At 47.7% G+C, this 18,017-nt stretch overlaps 2 protein-coding genes across 3 annotated transcripts in view; one reads left to right on the top strand and one right to left on the bottom strand.

Moving 5' to 3' along the window:
- The window catches only part of LOC135814815 (nucleoprotein TPR-like), a 41,127-nt gene extending 36,314 nt beyond the window's left edge, over positions 1–4,813 (top strand). Inside the window, exons 48-52 of the mRNA XM_065327990.1 lie at positions 739–781; positions 2,233–2,267; positions 3,063–3,287; positions 3,819–3,896; positions 4,419–4,813. Coding sequence (XP_065184062.1) covers positions 739–781; positions 2,233–2,267; positions 3,063–3,287; positions 3,819–3,896; positions 4,419–4,447 — 410 coding nt within the window. The 3' untranslated portion in view covers positions 4,448–4,813. The remainder of the gene's footprint in view (positions 1–738; positions 782–2,232; positions 2,268–3,062; positions 3,288–3,818; positions 3,897–4,418) is intronic.
- Positions 4,628–14,412, bottom strand: LOC135814816 (uncharacterized). Of its 2 annotated transcripts, XM_065327991.1 has the most exons (7): positions 14,001–14,409; positions 12,365–12,503; positions 9,932–9,981; positions 9,511–9,597; positions 6,968–7,063; positions 6,226–6,369; positions 4,628–4,891 (listed from the first exon to the last, which is right to left on the bottom strand). In XM_065327991.1, exons 1-7 carry the CDS (start codon positions 14,058–14,060, stop codon positions 4,805–4,807), a joined length of 663 nt encoding a protein of 220 aa, XP_065184063.1. In that variant the 5' UTR covers positions 14,061–14,409; the 3' UTR covers positions 4,628–4,804. The 2 variants fall into 2 exon arrangements, with proteins under 2 accessions (XP_065184063.1, XP_065184064.1); XM_065327992.1 differs by lacking the exon at positions 6,226–6,369 and having other exon boundaries at positions 14,001–14,412.
- Positions 14,413–18,017: the final 3,605 nt, after the last annotated feature.

The raw sequence follows: 18,017 nt of genomic DNA, 5'->3' as shown, positions 1-18,017 counted from the left end.
TGAACAGAGTGTGCAGCAGTGGCTGTGTAAATTGCGCACGCGTTGTTTCTCTCCTGTGTATCCTCTTCTTTATGGAAGCAACCCGCTGGCTGGAAAGTACCGTACTATGGTACATCTGCAACCCGCGGGCTGGAAAGTACCGTACTATGGTACATCTGCAACACGTGCTACGTGCAGTACATCATACAGCCTCATCAGTGCAGAAAGTTGAAAACTACCCTCTTCCTGTGGTTTGAAACTAAGTTTTTGACGGCACTGAAGTTGATCCACCTGTAATTTAGAGTTCACACCCGGCCATGATCAAATGAAGCGAAACAGGTGTGCTGGTTTGGAGGATTGTTAGTTTTTGAGTGCATGTGTGCAGGCAAGAGTACATAACTCCAAGAGTGTGCAACTGCCTGCACAACCTCTATGCTGTGCTGCGACGGCAGAACTTCACATCACGTGACATGGTTCAAAAGGTTATGCTGGCAAACAGTGCAAAGTGACCACAAGAGAGTTGTACCCAAAGCTGGGCTGCGTACAACCCTATATCTATCATGCACAGAGTGCAAATAATGTGTACGGGTTCATCACGTGATGTGAAGTTCTGCCGTCGCAGACCCCATAGCTGGAGTTGCACACTCTTGGGTTATGTACTCTTGGTGCAGGGCATGATACGGGCACGTTATGTAATGGATCCAGCATACTGCACACTGACCCATGATCGAATATTGTTGTGTCCTTTGTGCACTGCAGAAGGTGGTAGTCTCAGTCCTGCTGCTAGTGTGTCATTTGGCCTGTAAGTAGTGTGTGTGTGTGTGTGTGTGTGTGTGTGTGTGTGTGTGTGTGTGTGTGTGTGTGTGTGTGTGTGTGTGTGTGTGTGCGCGCGCGTGCGTGTGTGTGTGTGCCAGCTAGTTCGGTTGGTGGGTACACTTATGCCAGATAGTGTTGGGCCTGTTGCCAACGGGCTCGGCTGCTTGAAGGTGTATTGTTGTACCTACCACCTTTGTTGGTTTCAGGGTTCATATACTTTCTATTTGAAGTATACATACCTGTTAACCATGGACTGCTTCTGGCTAGATTAACTCTTGTGTAATCAATGGTGCTAGTGAAGCTTATATCAGATCCACTCTGATTTAGCCACCCACACTAGTACCAAGTATTACTTTCACTGGGGGCAGGGGTACCTGCAGTTGGATCCCGGGACGGATACCCTGATGCCGTCAATCCTTTTTCTGCACCTTGTCTTCACCCACTTACTGAGGTGTGGTGAGCCTGTAAGTGGGATCATTTCAAGTCCACCCTAGTTTGGGGATTTCAGGGGGTGTCGGCCGCTGGGTGGTTCAATGGCCAATTGAGTCATCTTTCCAAGATTCCTTTTGAGTCTCTCTCCCCTCTCCCGGGGAGACCCACGTGACCAGTTTTGGCAGTGAGCAAGTACAAGTACAAGTGTGTGCGCGTGCGTGTGTGTGTGTGTGCATGTGTGTGTGTGTGTGTGTGCGTGCGTGCGCTTGTGTGTGTGTGTGTGTGTGTGTGTGTGTGTGTGCCTTCCTCCCCCCTAACCTCTCTGACAGTACCTCCCATCTGGGAGCGGCGTGGCCAATTCTGGCAGCTGTCAATAGTAGTAGTAGTAGTAGTAGTAGTAGTAGTAGTAGTAGTAGTAGTAGTAGTAGTAGTAGTAGTAGTAGTAGTAGTAGTAGTAGTAGTAGTAGTAGTAGTAGTAGTAGTAGTAGTAGTAGTAGTAGTAGTAGTAGTAGTAGTAGTAGTAGTAGTAGTAGTGGTAGTGGTAGTGGTAGTGGTAGTGGTAGTGGTAGTGGTAGTGGTAGTGGTAGTGGTAGTGGTAGTGGTAGAGGTAGTGGTAGTGGTAGTGGTAGTGGTAGTGGTAGTGGTAGTGGTAGTAGTGTGCTGTGCTGTGCTGTGCTGTGCTGTGCTGTGCTGTGCTGTGCTGTGTAGTGTAGTGTGTGCTGTATGTCTATGAGCCTTTCGGCTTGACGCAACCAGTCAGTACCAGTGAGAGTGAGGTCATGCAGAACTACAGCATATGCACTGTCTGGTACCGAAGAACTGGCGATTCAGACTTGTAGCCCAGCCCGGTCTTATTTTTCACGTAGAAACCTTTATGGCTGACCCACCATGTACAGACGAGCTTCACAAAAGCGTTCTATTCTCTGTTGGCCCCCTCTCGCCCCATGCCCTGTGTGTTTACTCTGTGTGCGCTTTCCCTGTCGCTTTGTCGCCTCTCCCATGCAGGGATATCGATCCTGAGGCCAGCATGCCTGGTGACGGTAAGTTGACGTCTGTCTGCTTTGCATGGTCATCTTGCACATGAGAAAGAAAAAAGGGAATGCCTCTGCTGATGATGTAGAACCACAGGAGTAGTCGCACGCGATAGCAAGATGCATTTCGAGGTGTAAAACAAATACTGTAAAACCGGAAAGTTTAATGACCAAAAAGTTAAGCGTTTTTGTAATTTTGGCATGATAACGTGCAGAAAGTTTAACGATGTTTGTACAACGGAAAAAAAAAACATGCATCGATGTATGCGCATCTTTACACAGACATCTCAAACCGGGTTCACGATAACGTTTCTTGAACTAACGAAAAAAATTGGTCGTTAAAACGTTAGACCTTGTGACTCGTTAGACTTTCCGGTTTTACAGTAGTGTTCAGGTGACAACATGGGGAGAATTGTTTCTTCACTGCACACCAACGAAGAGTGTGAGATGCTGCTTTGGTTGGAAAGCTGGATCAGTTTTTTTTTCTTTCCACAGCAATGTCGAATCTTGAATTTCTTGCCGTGGTGTCCATGTGTTGCGTTGGTATGGCGATTTGGATTCCACCTCGGCCTCACATTTTGTTTTTCTGCAGCCTGGCCAGGTTCCAAGCATAGGCGAACTATACCCGACAAGCACCGCATTTCCATTAGACTGATTGCACGATGAATCATAGTGATGCGATCGTGCTGAATTTTCCCGATTATGCCCAGCCATCTCCCCCTTTCTGTAATCCTTTTGCTGCTGCTGCTGCTGCTGCTGCTGCTACTGTTGTGTGCACTCTCCTTGTTGTCTTGCGCTACACAGAAGTGACAAGTAGCATGCCAGGTGACATGCAGAAACTCGACCAAGGACCACCACCAGCACTGCAGGCCATTGATGACCTGATCTCCACGGCATCATCGTCGGCAGCACCCAGTCCGGCTGCTCCTGTCCAGCAAGATGAGCAAGGGCAGTGGGCAAGTGCTGCTGCTGGTGCTGGTAGCAGTCAGGCTGTGGCTGCTTCCTCAGCCGTTGCCGCCTCAGCTACGAGTAAGTGCTAGCTTTACTTTTTGAGGAGGGAGCTGAATATTTGCACATTTATTTTTGTTTTGTTGGGGGTGGGCATTGCATTTACTCACGTCCACTGAGAAAATATTGGACACGAAACGAGTGAATTGGTCAGGTCTGGATTTAGAGTCTCGTGCAGATCTCGTCAATTGGATGGGTTTAGCCATTTACACGAGTCCAGACTATCTAAAGTAGCTCTAGAGATCGCACTGCCCCGAGTAAGGATACACCATGTCCGAACAGTACGTACGGTCTAGTAGCCGCACATTTGTACTTGTACCCATATTCTGTTGCTGTCGTGTTGCCATGGTAATCAAAGCTGCACCTTGTTCACCTTTTTACGTATTACGCAACACCAACAAGAAACAAAATTGATTTCGTTTTGTGCTCGTGTTGGCAACAAGTCATTGAACCTCCCTGTTGCTCTTTCTCTTCTCAATGTTGCTCTCTTTCGTTTTTCCCTTTCCGTGGTCATACATTACTTGTTTGCTACATCCTCCCTTGAATTCTTAGGTTCTGAAGGAGCTACTGAACCTCGTTCTCAACCGGTTTACATCAAGCGTGGTCTGAGACGAAGACGCATTAATCAAGGTGAGCTATAGCTAGAGTAGTAGTGTGTGTGTGTTGCGCTCGCGTGTGCGTGTGTGTATGTGTGTTCATGTGTGCGCTGTGTAAAATCAACTGATCAGGGAAATTAGGCTAGTTACAACAATCAAGAGTACATAACCAAGAGTGTGCAACTCGACGATCCCCCAGCCCACGGCGGAATTTTTTTATGACATCAGTCTTTGGCGGCGGTTTGGCTCACTGATGCCATCATGCGTAGCCAGAGATCAAAGCACAAATGATTTGTACATTACAGCTACGGTAGTCGAAGCAGAACAACGGACGATAGATCGATGTGTCTTGAACCTGACGAACTCTCACCGTATCTACAAAACAAGCGCGGGAAAGCATACCCACTTCGTCATGCTTCTGCCAAAGAATGACGCAATAAAAAAATTCCGCCATGGGTGAACCCATCGCAGCTCAAGATACTCTTGGTTATGTACTCTTGCAACAATGTATGAAGTAGTTAGTCTCTCTGTTGTGTGTTGTTTGTTGCGTTCTTAGGCCAACAGCAGGATGACACTCAACTCTAGGAGGCCTTGTTTTGGTCTAGTTTTTTGTACCTGTATTAATTTTGATTTTGTCACAAAACGTTTTTTTGTCTACTAGCCATTTTCTCATGCTACACACTACACTGCTAGAGTATTGCTGCTCTCTTGCCACACGCACGCTCCTGCTTTTACTCTCTCGCCATAGCGTCCCTCCATTCTTGGTACCATTTTAAAATCACCTTTTAGTTACATCCCAATCAAGCATGAAAAATGAATAATTTGATGTGGCATTTTGCAGCAGCAAAATGATGACACAATTGTTGATAGCATAAAATGTTCATAACTCTGTATAAACTGTAGCCGGCTTGATAATGTTGGTGTTGCAGATTGTGTGATCTCTCAACCCGACAGTTCATTCCTTTGCCAATTTCTGTAGACGCTTTCGAATGCTTGTGCTAGTGTTGCACATGTGTCCTCGGCTTGTTGCTGCAGAGGGGTGCGAATACAGACAGATACAGACAGTAGACACTGCATGGAGAGTGATTTAGTAGACACTACTTTCGAGAACTGGGGGGGGGGAGTGGAAACAAAAGTTGTGCCTGGATTAGGGAGGGTTGCGGGATTGAGGTGCCTGCGGATAAAGGAGGGCAGGTTGAGTGAGGTGCCGGATAAGGGAGGGGACACAATGGTTAAGTGAGGTGTCCCGGATAAGGGAGGGCACAATGGTTTTTAAAAGCGAGGTGCCCCGGATAAGGGAGGGCACAATGGTTGAGTGAGGTGTCCCAGATAAGGGAGGGCACAATGGTTTTAAGTGAGGTGCCCCGGATAAGGGAGGGCACAATGGTTGAGTTAGGTGTCCCGGATAAGGGAAGGCACAATAAGCAAGGTGTCCGGGATAAGGGAGGGCACAATAATTGAGTGAGGTGTCCCGGATAAGGGAGGGCTGAGTGTCATCATGTGCAGCTCTCTAGAATGGCACTGTAGTGCTACCTCCGACAAGCGAAACTTGGCGCGTTTTTTACTTCAAATTACTCTAAATAACTCACACTTTACAATCAAAACTAATGATTGACTCACCAAAATTCAACTTTGAATTGCTCAACAATGACATTAGAGACATCTGTTAGGCTGAACAACTCTCCTCTGATTCAGAGATCACAGTTTTATTCTGGAGAGGAATTGTTCCTGTTTTGAGACGAAAGTGTGACTAGAGCATCAAGTACCTCTGTTGTAATCGCTCCGAAAATCTCGATTACGCTCCTGTGTGCTGTGCTCGAGCCACGGTGTCGAGGGTAGTCGTTTCTGCCGCCACTATCCAGATTGACGTGGTAAAAAATGTGCAACACCTCCACAAGCGCCTGGACTCCAACTGTTTTGCAGGGTATTCTCGCCAACTGTCCAAAATTGCCTGCAGCAATTCCTGGCGATTTTCCTTAGCCACCAGAGACGCATCGCTCTGGTGGCTATTGAAAGACTCTAGGATTGTTGGGCATGGACGCATGGACTGTGTGCTGGCGCAGTGACCAAGAGGAGAGAGAGAACTCCTTGGTTTTGCATTGCAACGCGAAAGCACGACGATTCTCCTTCGCAGAATGGACGCGCGCACAGTTTTGCTGGTACACGAGAGACACGCTGGCCTCTGACTAAGTCTGAGCCGTGTGCCACTCACCAGCTCGTCGCTTGGCTTCCTGCACCCGGTTGCGTGGAGCTACAAGTAGGTCGTACCTCACAGCCTTGTGAAGTAGTTTTGGTACCAACACAAAAAAAATCAAAAAACGCACCAAGTTTCGCTTGTCGGAGGTAGTAGTATTCATTATTACCGAGCTTGGTGCTTCGTAGACGTAAATGTCGTGCTTGTCGCTGTTCTTCTCGCCTATCTTCAACGCCAGCATAGCTTTGCCATAGCGATCCTCGTAGAACACCAGATTTGCTATTCTGTGCAGGGCATGGCGCACTCGAACTTGCTGAAACACAGCAGCAGAAGACAGGATAGGTGGTGGAAAGAAATGGAGATACAGGATCCTAACAGAGCGGAGAGAAGAAACCGGAGAGGTGGATGGGAACAAGAACAAGGGTTTTCTTGCTGCTAGAGTTTCATGCTATTGCAATCCTTGGGCAAAGTACCTTCTTATTGGGTTAGAGTTCACTACAAACGGTGCAGAGCTCGAGAGCTCGAAGACTGCATGGCAATGGCACGGCAAATATCTCAGCAAGTGCTAGCTGCAATGTGCTAGCTGCAATGTGCTAGCTGCAATGTGCTAGCTGCAATGTGCTAGCTGCAATGGATACTGTAAGACATGTAAATCTAACGAGGAAGCAAATCTAACGTTTTAACGTGTGACATTTCGTTTTTCTTCTGTTGAGGTTGCAATGCCACATATGTGATATGTGCGGATATGCCTGAAGACTGCAAGATCGTTGTCGTATGTTCTCGTTAACCTATGGGTTTTGGACAATCGTTAAATTTGCGACCCGTTATAATAACAGGTCTTACAGTACATCAAAATGGTTGTTCATGCATTGCACCGGTCAATTCTGTGTCGACACACACTGCTCACTCACCTCTCCCTTGTCATCCATTACTTTGATACCGTACTTGGACAGTGTAATGACGCGCAGGTCTTCTTCCTGCGTTGCATAGGGTAGTCTGCCGTCACGCTGTAAAAATAACGCAAAACAAAAAAATACATAAACGACCAGCTATGGACATAGTGATTTCTGAATTCCTTGAGATTATTTTGCGAAGTATATCATCTCTTTTTTTCAAAGAGAGCATGTGGTTTTCGGGATGCTGAGTCAAACAGTCATGTTCCGAGGAAGCTGAGATGCTCCCTTTCTCCTTTATTCCCAATCGAACTCGCCACTTCCACCGAAACTGGGCGACTGCGCCCTGCCAGAGGGGATTTGTATGCAAAATGTCACTAAAAGTGCCATTTCGTTCTTAGAATAGAACGGATGACCGCGATTGGCCCCTATGTTGTGGTGTAGTCTTTTGGATGCGGAGTCGACTGGTCTTGGTCCGAAAAGGCTGCGATGTAGCGTTCGGCCCTTATTCCCAATCGAACACGGTTGAGTACGCGGTCACGTGCTCGTGCGTACACCAGTCACCTGGTCACCGTGCCTTCAGGCTACAACTTTCACACCAATGTTCAACTCAAAGGTTCAACTCCAGTGACGGGGAACGCGCCCAAACAGGCTGTAAGTCTGTACATCTGTAAGTGCTGGAGCTGATAGCCAGTTAGGTGTAGAACATCAGTGCCGTCGGTCAGTGTCGTGCAATATTATCGCAGGAGCTGATCGTTTAGTAGCTGCTGGTGGTGTTAGTGGTGGACATAACTTGTAGTTCCTTGGTCCTTTTTCTGTTCTATAAAAAATTAATAATTATTAAACCTTAGTAATGGTCATGATGCCTTTTCAGTTGGGCTCACTGGATCAAAGCTTACTGAGAAAGGTAGGTACATTGTGAAAAATATCGGAGGTCAAAAACACTTTCTGTCCGCTTTTGTTCAAAATTGCAGGTTTGAAGCATCACGAGGGCAGCAAGCTGTTAATCCCAACATTTTGCTAGTGTGTAATGAAGTTCTGCTCTACGTTTCGGGAACGCAAAGGATCACGCGAACTCTCTTCGCGTTCCCGTAACGTAAAGAAATCCTGTTCTGCTGTACGCTTCACGTAGAGAAGTCACGTGGAATGTGTACTGGGAATTTCCCCTTCCATATTTGGCAGTTTTCTGCATGCAGCTGATCGATACCCAGCAAATCCGTACGCATTTTCTCTGCGTGTGCCACAACGTAGAGAACCTCATCTCCGCGTAGAAATCTGGAGCCAAAACACGCGAAGCCGTAGACTCTAACCCAGACACCTGCTCTCTACGTGATTTCTCTACGTTTCACGTATAGCAGAACCTCTCTACTATAATGAATCCTTCCCTATATTTGGGGCCTGTGAAAGACACACCGATACGTTCGCCTTTATGTCGCGAAATAAGAGAAAAAGCTACTTTTACAAACAGGAGTTCGCTTTTCATTTGTTTCTATTAGGCAGGCTTGTACTAAACTATGATAGATGTGCATTCAATTTTTTCTGGAATTCAGGACCACTATAATCACACTGTTGAGGCAAATACCCTGGAATCAATTGTGAGAGATGATCATTTCTTCGCACATTTCTGTACACAGTGGGGAAACAAGTCGAATGACTTATCATTTTGACATAACTTTATGATACTGACGTAGTGCGATGCAAATAGCAAGAAAACTCAATCATTTTCGGGCCATTTTAACAAAATTTCAAAGCATTTTGGCACCATATCGAATCGGGGTTCGGAATACCAGTTTTGTCTCCTCACACAGAAACAAGTACTTTCAACCAGTGTATTTTTGCTGGTAAACTGGCTCTACCCTGACATGTTCTGATACTATGGGAATTACTGACATGATTGCATGAAGCAACAGATGAAGGTATCAAGCATTTTAGTGTCCTCAATGCAAACTTGTCTCTTTCTTAGAGAACGCCTTGTTTAGAGCGGACTACTTCGAGGGGCCATAAAATAACCCCTCCAAAGTGCCCAAATACATACCCTAATAATGATTCTCATTCTGGACACCCCTAGCATTGCAAAAAGGTGTCAAACTGATGAATTTTCGGAAAAGTATTTCGGCATGAGCTACCTTAAAAAGTTCATTCACAACCATACACATTATAAGAGCTGATGGTTTCGACCTCAAGTTGCATGCTGTGATTGAGTACAGTTTTGCTAAGTGAAATCCCACCCAAAGTGCATATTTGGCGCTCTGGCTGGACTTGCACGGCCCTTGACGCTCTGGAAGTGGTGGGAATGCTGCTGGGCGTACGCATGTGCACATGCAGTGCCGGATCATAGTGTGTGAACGGAGCTGGTGCTAGGTGCCAGAGTTGTACTTCAGGTTGGATTTCAAAGAGCACAACCGCAGTTATGCTGACCATCACGAAAAGGAGGACATGTTAAAGACTCGACTGCGGGCACCTGCCAGCAAGGTGGCCAGTTTTAAAGTGGACAAGATAGTACTAGTAGTGTCTGCTCCACTGCAGCCTGACTGGCGACTAATCACCGAGTGCAAGCATACCTGTGCTTTGTCAATGGCATCCATCAACTCCAAGCAGTCATCCGCCGATGGCCGATTGTCCTGAAGGCCTCGAATGATACCAAGAAACTGCAACCGGAAGAGCAGAACACACCGAGACATGGTCAACAATGTGAAAACCAGAGTATGAAAGCACGTTTAGAGAATAGTTCTTTGTCCACGACAGTAGAGCATTACCTTGTCTGAAATTTCATTCACCGGCATAATTATGGTCTCATCGCAGTGAAAAACTCAGTCTCCTAATACCGAATCACTTGAATCCCTTTACAGCAGTCGACGCTTTGGCAGAACAAGCCGTTACTATGACTGAGGTTACGTACATGAACCTCGTGTATGGCCCCGTGCATACCAGAAAATACCGTTGATCCGCCCCCCAATGGTATACTTTACAGCCAGCACTTACCTTCACTGTGCGCGTCACAAGTCTATTATAGCTGACCATGTCCGGGGCACCTGCAGTATCATGCCCACACAACACAAGCAGCATCATGCCCACACAACACAAGCAGCATCATGCCCACACAACACAAGCAAGCAGTAGAGAACAAGATGATTGATAGATGACGTGTCGAGTTTTCGGAGAGAAAAAGAGCAGCAAGCATGTGGCCGAACTTCCCAATATTTTGAAATTCTCTGCGAAGTCCAAACTTGGAAACGACACAGTCATGTACCCGTGGATAATAAAATGAGAGATACAAAATGTGATCGACACTGCAATAATAATTATAATACAGCCAGACCTTGCTTAACCGCATACATCCGTTTTCCACAAAAAAATTCCAGATAGGTGAGGGAACCGGATAATCGAACACACATACTGTATGTATGCACTACATATGCTGTAAATCAGTAACCAACGATTTTCTTCCGGATGGCGAGGGATCCGGATAAAAGAGGACCGGATAAGCGAGGTCTGACTGTACTACAAATGACATCATCTTTCTTCAGAAATCCGGTTTCTGGACAACGGACTTCATTGTACTAAGTGAGGTAGATTGTTGTTTCTTGCCTAAGGCCACAACAAGTTATTTCTATGTTTCGCATCACCGCGCGCCTACCTTTCGAATCGTTGCCAAGAAAAAAAAGGTACCCAAACGAGTTAATCGATGGCTGTTCTGGCGAACCTTCTCCAGCCAGTATGGCAGATCGATAATCTTGCATTCTAGGCGATGGTACGTAGAATGTGCGAGCGATGAAAATTCTTTCCAAGCCAACCGGGAGGGCCTGCTCACCAAGCGAGCGGAGATTCCAGGTGTCAAGGACTCAGAGCTTTTCCAAGATTGTCGTGACGGACAGGAATTCCACTCGACTCATGTCAAACTGCAGAAGAAGCTATCCATGAAATCTGTTGAGGTATCGCTCCAGCCCAGTCTGTCAGCTGTACTGTGCCGACGTTTTGTCGTTTTTGATAAGTGACAGCTTACAGACTGAGTATACTAGTGCAACATGGCTCAGTACACATAGAATGGAGTTTTGCTTCTTCTTCTGTTTTTTTTCGCCCACCCCCGTGCCTTTTCCAGGAAATTTCCGACGCGAAACATAGAATTAACTTGGTGTGTCCTAAATCTTCTTGCCGAAGATTGAGGTTCTTGCCGAATGTCAAGAGCACATTACCTCCAAGACTGTACAAGAGTTAAGGGACTAGAGCCATGCACGCGCGTTCACACACGTGCACGCACGCACGCGCACACACACACACATACACACACACACATGCTACGAGCAGAGCGAACTCGCAAGATCCACAGATCCAACATTACAATCAGCTACCGTCCTGCTGACTGCTTAACCTGCCGGTAACGGTTTCTCTGTAGGTGACCTGCCAGTAACGGATTCTCTGTAGGTGCCACTCAGAAACGAGAAACGCAGGCGACAGAGGAAAGACTCAGAAACGCAGGCGACAGGAAAGACTAAGTGGACTGTGGGATACCGGTATCTTTCTTTCTGACAGTTTCTTGCTCATACTGGTGATTGGTTTCAATTTATTTTTTTTGTAGCTGGCGGCGATAACGCTGGCCGGTCCAAACTGTGTGTATATTTCCCCGTGTGCATATTTCCGTCACCGGATTGTGCTGTGTGGAGTCGGTAAATCAGCGCTGTGCACTCGTTTCATACACCCGTCTGTGGACAGCTGGAGGGAGCTCGGGTACGACCATTTTCACTGGATGGGACAAGGTGACTTTTGCGAGCCGGATATCAATGTCGAGCACTTTCTGTACTTTGGTGCAGCAAGACCTGTCCAGAGGCCCCATGACTGCTTTCAGCGATGCTGCCAAGGACCGGACAGCCCATGTTATTGAACACATTACCTTCTGCAATGACGTGCTGGGTAGGTCATTTCCCGGTGGTGGCGGCGTTTATGCGCAGTGAGCTGCCAGCGACCGAATCAAGTCCAGAGCAAGCGGCAAAACGTCTTACACACATGCATGTCAGCCCTAGGCCTGGGAGCTGAAGGAGATTGCCCGGTCTCTGCAGCTACTGCTGCTACTATGCTGACTTCTTTTTCTTCTGCTGCTGGTCCTGCTGGTCCTACGGCCAGTGCCAGTGACATAGCTGGGAGCGCGATCAGAAAGCAAAGCTTGCCGGACGGCTTCATGAAGGCGCAGTTTGGCCGGTCGGGTGGCGTTGACGGCTACGTATTTGTGCTGGATACAAGTGCCGACCGTAAGAAACGACACGCAGCACAGTGGAACCTGTGGGAGAGTTGCTGGGAGAGAAAACCCAGCGAGAAGAAGTCACTCTGCGTCCTTGTCGTCAGCAAGTGCGACGAGTTGGATGGAATTGCACCCCCCCCCCCCCCCCACATACACAAAGGAGCAGGAGGAGAGTATCTTACGTGTCTGGTTGTGTTGCTTAGCCATCTGCTGATAGTCGATCTCTTCCTGCTCATCCCAGCGGTTCTGCGTAGCTAGCTCCTCCTGCTCCCAGTACATGGCCATCTCCTCTTCCTCACCAGACATGACATGCTCATCATCCTGCATATTATTATGATCAGGATACATGTACCACCGTGTGCACGCATGCATAATATTGTACACGCACCCACAGCACACCCACACACATGTGAACATAAGGACACACACACACAACACACACACACACACACACACACACACACACACACACACACACAAGCATGTACATAAAGACACACACACACATGTTCCTACACTATCACGTGCTTGCTACTCAATCAGGATAAGAGACTGATTCCAGTGATGCCATTCACACACCTCTATAACAACTATCAGGGAACTGCCGGTGGAGGCCTTATGAACCCAGTACATTGATGAGCATTTGACCTGTGCTCATCTTGTCTGAAAGTGTGAATAAGAACTTCACAGGTCTCACTCTTAGTCATGCATGTTTAATGTACTGTACCGGTATTTCTACATCACTGGACCACTGTCACAGATCACTACAGGCATGATACCGCAGGCCAACTCCCAAACGCCTAGTGTACTTCCAAGTATACACCATAGTCAATGCATGGTGACTGCATGCATGATTCAGACAATGCTGACCCAGCTGGACGGTGCTTGGTGTCTTGCCTATACCCCCGCTGCTCGCTAAAACGGGCTGGACACGTCCAACTCCGACGCTACGACACGCGATGTGAGTTTTTGCTGTCGGCGTACCCCATAGAAAGGGTATCAGGAGTTGCACGCTCTTGGGGGGCTTATAATTATACTCTTGGTAATATATTTCTGTCATTGTGATAGACATATTGCATGCTAAAATTTAATGTAAAGATCGGGTTTAGTGACAAACAAAATACATGTATAGTGACATTTTGCTTTCTCCCAAAGGGGTGTCGTTACAGTCAACTTTGCATATAACGACACTCGGCCGGGCATCAGAAAAGTGTCCTTATTTGCGAAGTATCATTACACCCGAAGTCTCATTGTACATGTATGTATACAGGTAGAATGGACTTTGCTCTGGGCATGTCAATTCTGTCGTTATTCGCGAATTGTCGTTATATCCGCAGTCGTTATTGGCGAAGTTGACTGTATATCCAATCTCCGCTGTATGTGGATAAAGAAATGGAGCAGAATTCAAGGAAGTGCCTGCCATAAGGTTTGTTATGTGTGGTTCTGCAAATTTCACTGCTTCTCGACCAGAACCCGCCAATTCTTCTAGCATTATCCGCCGATAACTACCACACACACACACACACACACACACACACACCAGGTACACCCAGTGACGTCATGGCGTTGTATCTACATGTGCATGTAAATGAGTTACTAGGAGTGCAATGGAAAGTTCCAGCACACACATATGCACAGTGTGTGGACCAAGACGCACTTGCACACACCTGTGCGGAGTGGACTAAGAATAAGTTGTGACACAATTGGCATACAATGCACCTAACACCAGCGACCGCACGTAGTTCTGCCTCGCATGCCCCCACTAGTCATTCACAGCTACACAGAAGATCGAAACTGTCCGAAACTATCCGTACTTACGAATGCCCTGCCTTCTCCCGTAGGAGAAAAAGCAGTCGACCGTTTCTTTCTGCGGAACATTTTCCGCTAACAGCTAGGCGCTGGACGCGGCAGTGCACTGTAGTGTAGTAGGGGTGCAATATCGATGATTGAAAGGTCAACCGTCCTCACTCACATTAAATTTACGGTACTCAGGGAATTCCGACGTTGACAATTCTACTGGGATAAATTACGGACCGATTCTGACCCTGAAGAGTCCACTCGACAACGACTGCCTTCTTTTTCTACAAGCGAAATGGAGCGTCTCCAACGCAGCAGCAACTACAGTAAGTGAATAACTGGAGTGATGTTACGACAAGACAAAGTATCCATGACGGGCCAAGGGAGGCGGTCGTTTTCGAGGCGTTCACCGGATAGCACTGCACGTACGTATGCACATGAACAGGCTGTCGTACAACCACAATCATAATGTAGACCTGCGCGATCGAACATACATGTAGCCATTTACTGATTTAGAATGAGAGACTACGGACTACGATCTTTACTGACGGCTGACACTGACGGACTCAGTGACAAGCGACAAGAGCATTTTAGCCATGTTGCCATATTCGTCAAACAGATCTGGGAGAGGCTCTGACCTGTACTGCTGTGGACTGCGGTCTTTATGCCATGGTAGACCATGTAGACTGACTGAGGCCTGTGTAGGAGTGTTGGTCTCCTGTTGTTACACAGCTACAATACTCAATAGTCAGTATTATTATTAATATTCCAGACTAGAACACTCAGTAACCTATAGCCTATGTCTAGCTAGAGTCGGTAGCAACGTTCCGCGTAGCGAGCTACAGTTTGCTTCGGTCGACCGAGACAGTGGTATGACTATGAGCGGAACATTTTTACGAGGCCAAAGCAACACAAAAGTCAAAACTCTTACTGAAGTACATACAAGACAGCGCATTCGAGGTGTTTTCTACAGTACAGTGGGAGAGAAGAGAGATACCGGTGACAAAGAAAGCAGCGTGACAATGAGCTGGGTACATAAATGAACCAACCTCGGTCTTCGCTCAGCCGTTGCTTTGCGAGCTTGCCTGCCGCAAAGCTGACTTCTTCCGTCTCCGCAGTTCCATGCATCCCTTCCGGTCATTCTGCCAGGTATCCGTGCGAGGCGAGGTTTGGAACCCGAGCCAGAGATTGCTGACGAGTCCGATATTTGAATGAGAACTCAGCAAGTCGGCAAGGACTACTCACTGCAGTCAGACTGTCTGGAGCAGTGGAGGCTGTGAGTGTGAAGTGAAAGGGTGACAGTACTGTAATACAATAGTAGTCGTGTAGTTTTCCAGCGTGAAGGACGTCCGTAGATCTACTAAGTTAGCACTTGAGAAGGACGTCCGTACTAGCACTTGACGTGTTGGCGCGAAGAAGGTGAGACGCGGAAAGAGACACGTCGTTACCCCGGTCCATGGCTCAGGGACTCTAGCAACATCCCCGCCACTTGTGCGAGGTAGCACTCTCAGCCACTCTGACTCCCTGAGCCTCGCTACTGTGCTGCCGTCCAATACTACTAGAACTAATTACTTGGAGTCTGATGAGAGAGTTTTCGACACGAAACTAAACTTACACGGGGTAGCAGCAAAGAGAGAATTGGCGGTCCCGATCATTGCTGTGGAACTACATCAGTACATGTATTGTAACCGGTATCATAAACACAAAACAAAGCTGCCGCCAGTAGCTTGCGAAAGTGGTAGGTAATACATGTAGCTGCTTGTGCTGAAAGGACATCCTTGCCTGGACCTTGGTCGCTCCAGACAGTGAACGTTCAGTGTAGACCTACTGTAACCGTTTGAAGGTATTCTTGGAAAAGACAATGCTTGCTCAAGGCAACACAACTGATATAGGGCACTTCGTGCCCTAAGGTGATAACGCGAGTGCTGACAGGATAGGGAAAGGTGCAAGATACAGAGCTAGAGGGCAGATAAGGTTAGCGCTAACAGGGAACTGTTACACCATCCCTCCCTCCTAAGCGAGGCACAGGTGCCTCCAGGGAGTCGAGGAATATGTGGAAAGGGAATAATCAAATGAAATCGTGTCAACCCAACAACGCTCATCTAATTGAAGCACCGTGCAAGGTAACCAAGGACAGTCAGGCGAGTGAAGATAGCGGAAATGGGGAAAATCTAAAACAGGAGGGGAATGGATGGCTGAACACAACAAGGATCAAGTGGGAATTCTCAAGGTACACGTGCAATTGAATTTGAGCGAGTAACATTTCGCGGTAACCATAGTGTCACTAACATGCCCTGGACGCCCTGTAACGCCTCAGAGCAACTATCGGCCTACCGGCCTCGTCCAGCAAGTTCCCTTCTGGCTCCCAGGTGGCTTCGTCGTCTGGGTACCCTTGCCACTTGACAAGGTACTGAGTCTGATGCCTTCGCTGGCGGTCGTCAAGAATCTTCTCCACCATGTATCTGGTCTGACCCGCAAGTCAATGAACGGTGGCGGGGGTGGCTGCCGCCTGCCGGGAATAGTATTCTGCTCATACCGGCGCAGAGCAGTGACATTGAAGACAGGGTGGCACCGAATAGCGCTGGGTAGATCCAGCTGATAGGCGTTGCGTCCGATCTTCTTGATGATTGGGTAGGGCCCGAACCACTTAGGGCGTAGCTTCTGTGAAGGCTGATCCCGGGCTTCTGCGGTTGTTAGGAAATCCTTGTACACCAGCACCATGTCGCCAACCTTCAGGTTGCTGGGCACCCTTCCCCTGTCTGCATACTGAGCTTGTCTAGCCTGAGCGGCAATCATGGCGTCCTTTGCCAACTTGACGGCATCCGCCCGATCCTGGATCCAGTCTGGGGCACTCCCTCCTCCCCTCCGTGCCAGGAAATCTGGTGGGGACTTGGGATTAAAGGGGAAGTATACCCTAAAATCAAATTTTCACCAGTTGTAGTCTTCGGGGTGCTGAGTCGAATGGTCTTGGTCCGAGGAAGCTGAGACGCTCCCTTCCTACTTGAATCCCAATCGAACTCGCGCACTTCCACCGAAACTGGGTGACTGCGCCCTACTAGATGGGGATTTGTATGCAAAATGTCACTAAAAGCGCCATTTCGTTCTTATAAAAGCACGGATGACCGCGATTGGCCCATATGTTGTAGTCTTTTGGACGCTGAGTCGACTGGCTTTGGTCCGAAAAGGCTGCGATGCAGCGTTCCTCCTTTATTCCCAATCGAACATGGTTGAACAAGCGGTCACGTGCTCCTGCGTACACCAGTCACCTGGTCACCGTGCCTGCAGGGTACAACTTACTAGCCTGTTTGACCTTTTTTGGGTGCAGTCCCGTCACTCGAGTTGAACTCGAGTTGAACCTTGGTGTGAAAGTTGTCGCCTGCTGGCGCGGTGACCAGGTGATTTGGGCACCCAGGAGCACGTGACCGCTTGTTCAACCATGTTCGATTGGGAATAAAGGAGGAACGCTGCATCGCAGCCTTTTCGGACCAAAACCAGTCGACTCAGCGTCCAAAAGACTACAACATATGGGCCAATCGCGGTCATCTGTGCTTTTATAAGAACGAAATGGCGCTTTTAGTGACATTTTGCATACAAATCCCCATCTAGTAGGGCGCAGTCACCCAGTTTCGGTGGAAGTGCGCGAGTTCGATTGGGATTCAAGTAGGAAGGGAGCGTCGCAGCTTCCTCGGACCAAGACCATTCGACTCAGCACCCAGAAGACTACAACTGGTGAAAATTTGATTTTAGGGTATACTTCCCCTTTAAGTCCATAATTTAGATAAAACGGCGTGCTAGAAGTGGAAGACTGATATGAACTATTAATTGCAAATTCGCAAAGAGGCAGAAGCTTGTCCCAATTATCTTGTTTGTGGTTAACAAACGCTCTAAGCACATCCTCAATTACTCTATTCATTCTCTCAGTCTGCCCATCGGTCTGTGGGTGATTGGCAGTACTAAACGACAAGGTGGTACCTAATTGATGAAACAATTCCCGGAAAAATTCAGAAGTAAATCTTGGGTCCCGATCACAAACAATAG

Source organism: Sycon ciliatum, chromosome 4 (genome assembly GCF_964019385.1).
Source record: "Sycon ciliatum chromosome 4, ocSycCili1.1, whole genome shotgun sequence".
Classification (NCBI taxonomy): domain Eukaryota; kingdom Metazoa; phylum Porifera; class Calcarea; order Leucosolenida; family Sycettidae; genus Sycon; species Sycon ciliatum.
This window is presented reverse-complemented; position numbering and strand designations above follow the sequence as displayed.

Coding starts and splice junctions, on each gene's coding strand:
- LOC135814816 (XM_065327991.1), bottom strand. CDS start 14,060: ATGTTCCGCAGAAAGAAACGGTCGACTGCTTTTTCTCCTACGGGAGAA. Junction 12,504..14,000: donor CGGGAGAAGGCAGGGCATTC/GTAAGTACGGAT, acceptor AATAATATGCAG/GATGATGAGCATGTCATGTC. Junction 7,064..9,510: donor ATGCCATTGACAAAGCACAG/GTATGCTTGCAC, acceptor TTATTTTTACAG/CGTGACGGCAGACTACCCTA.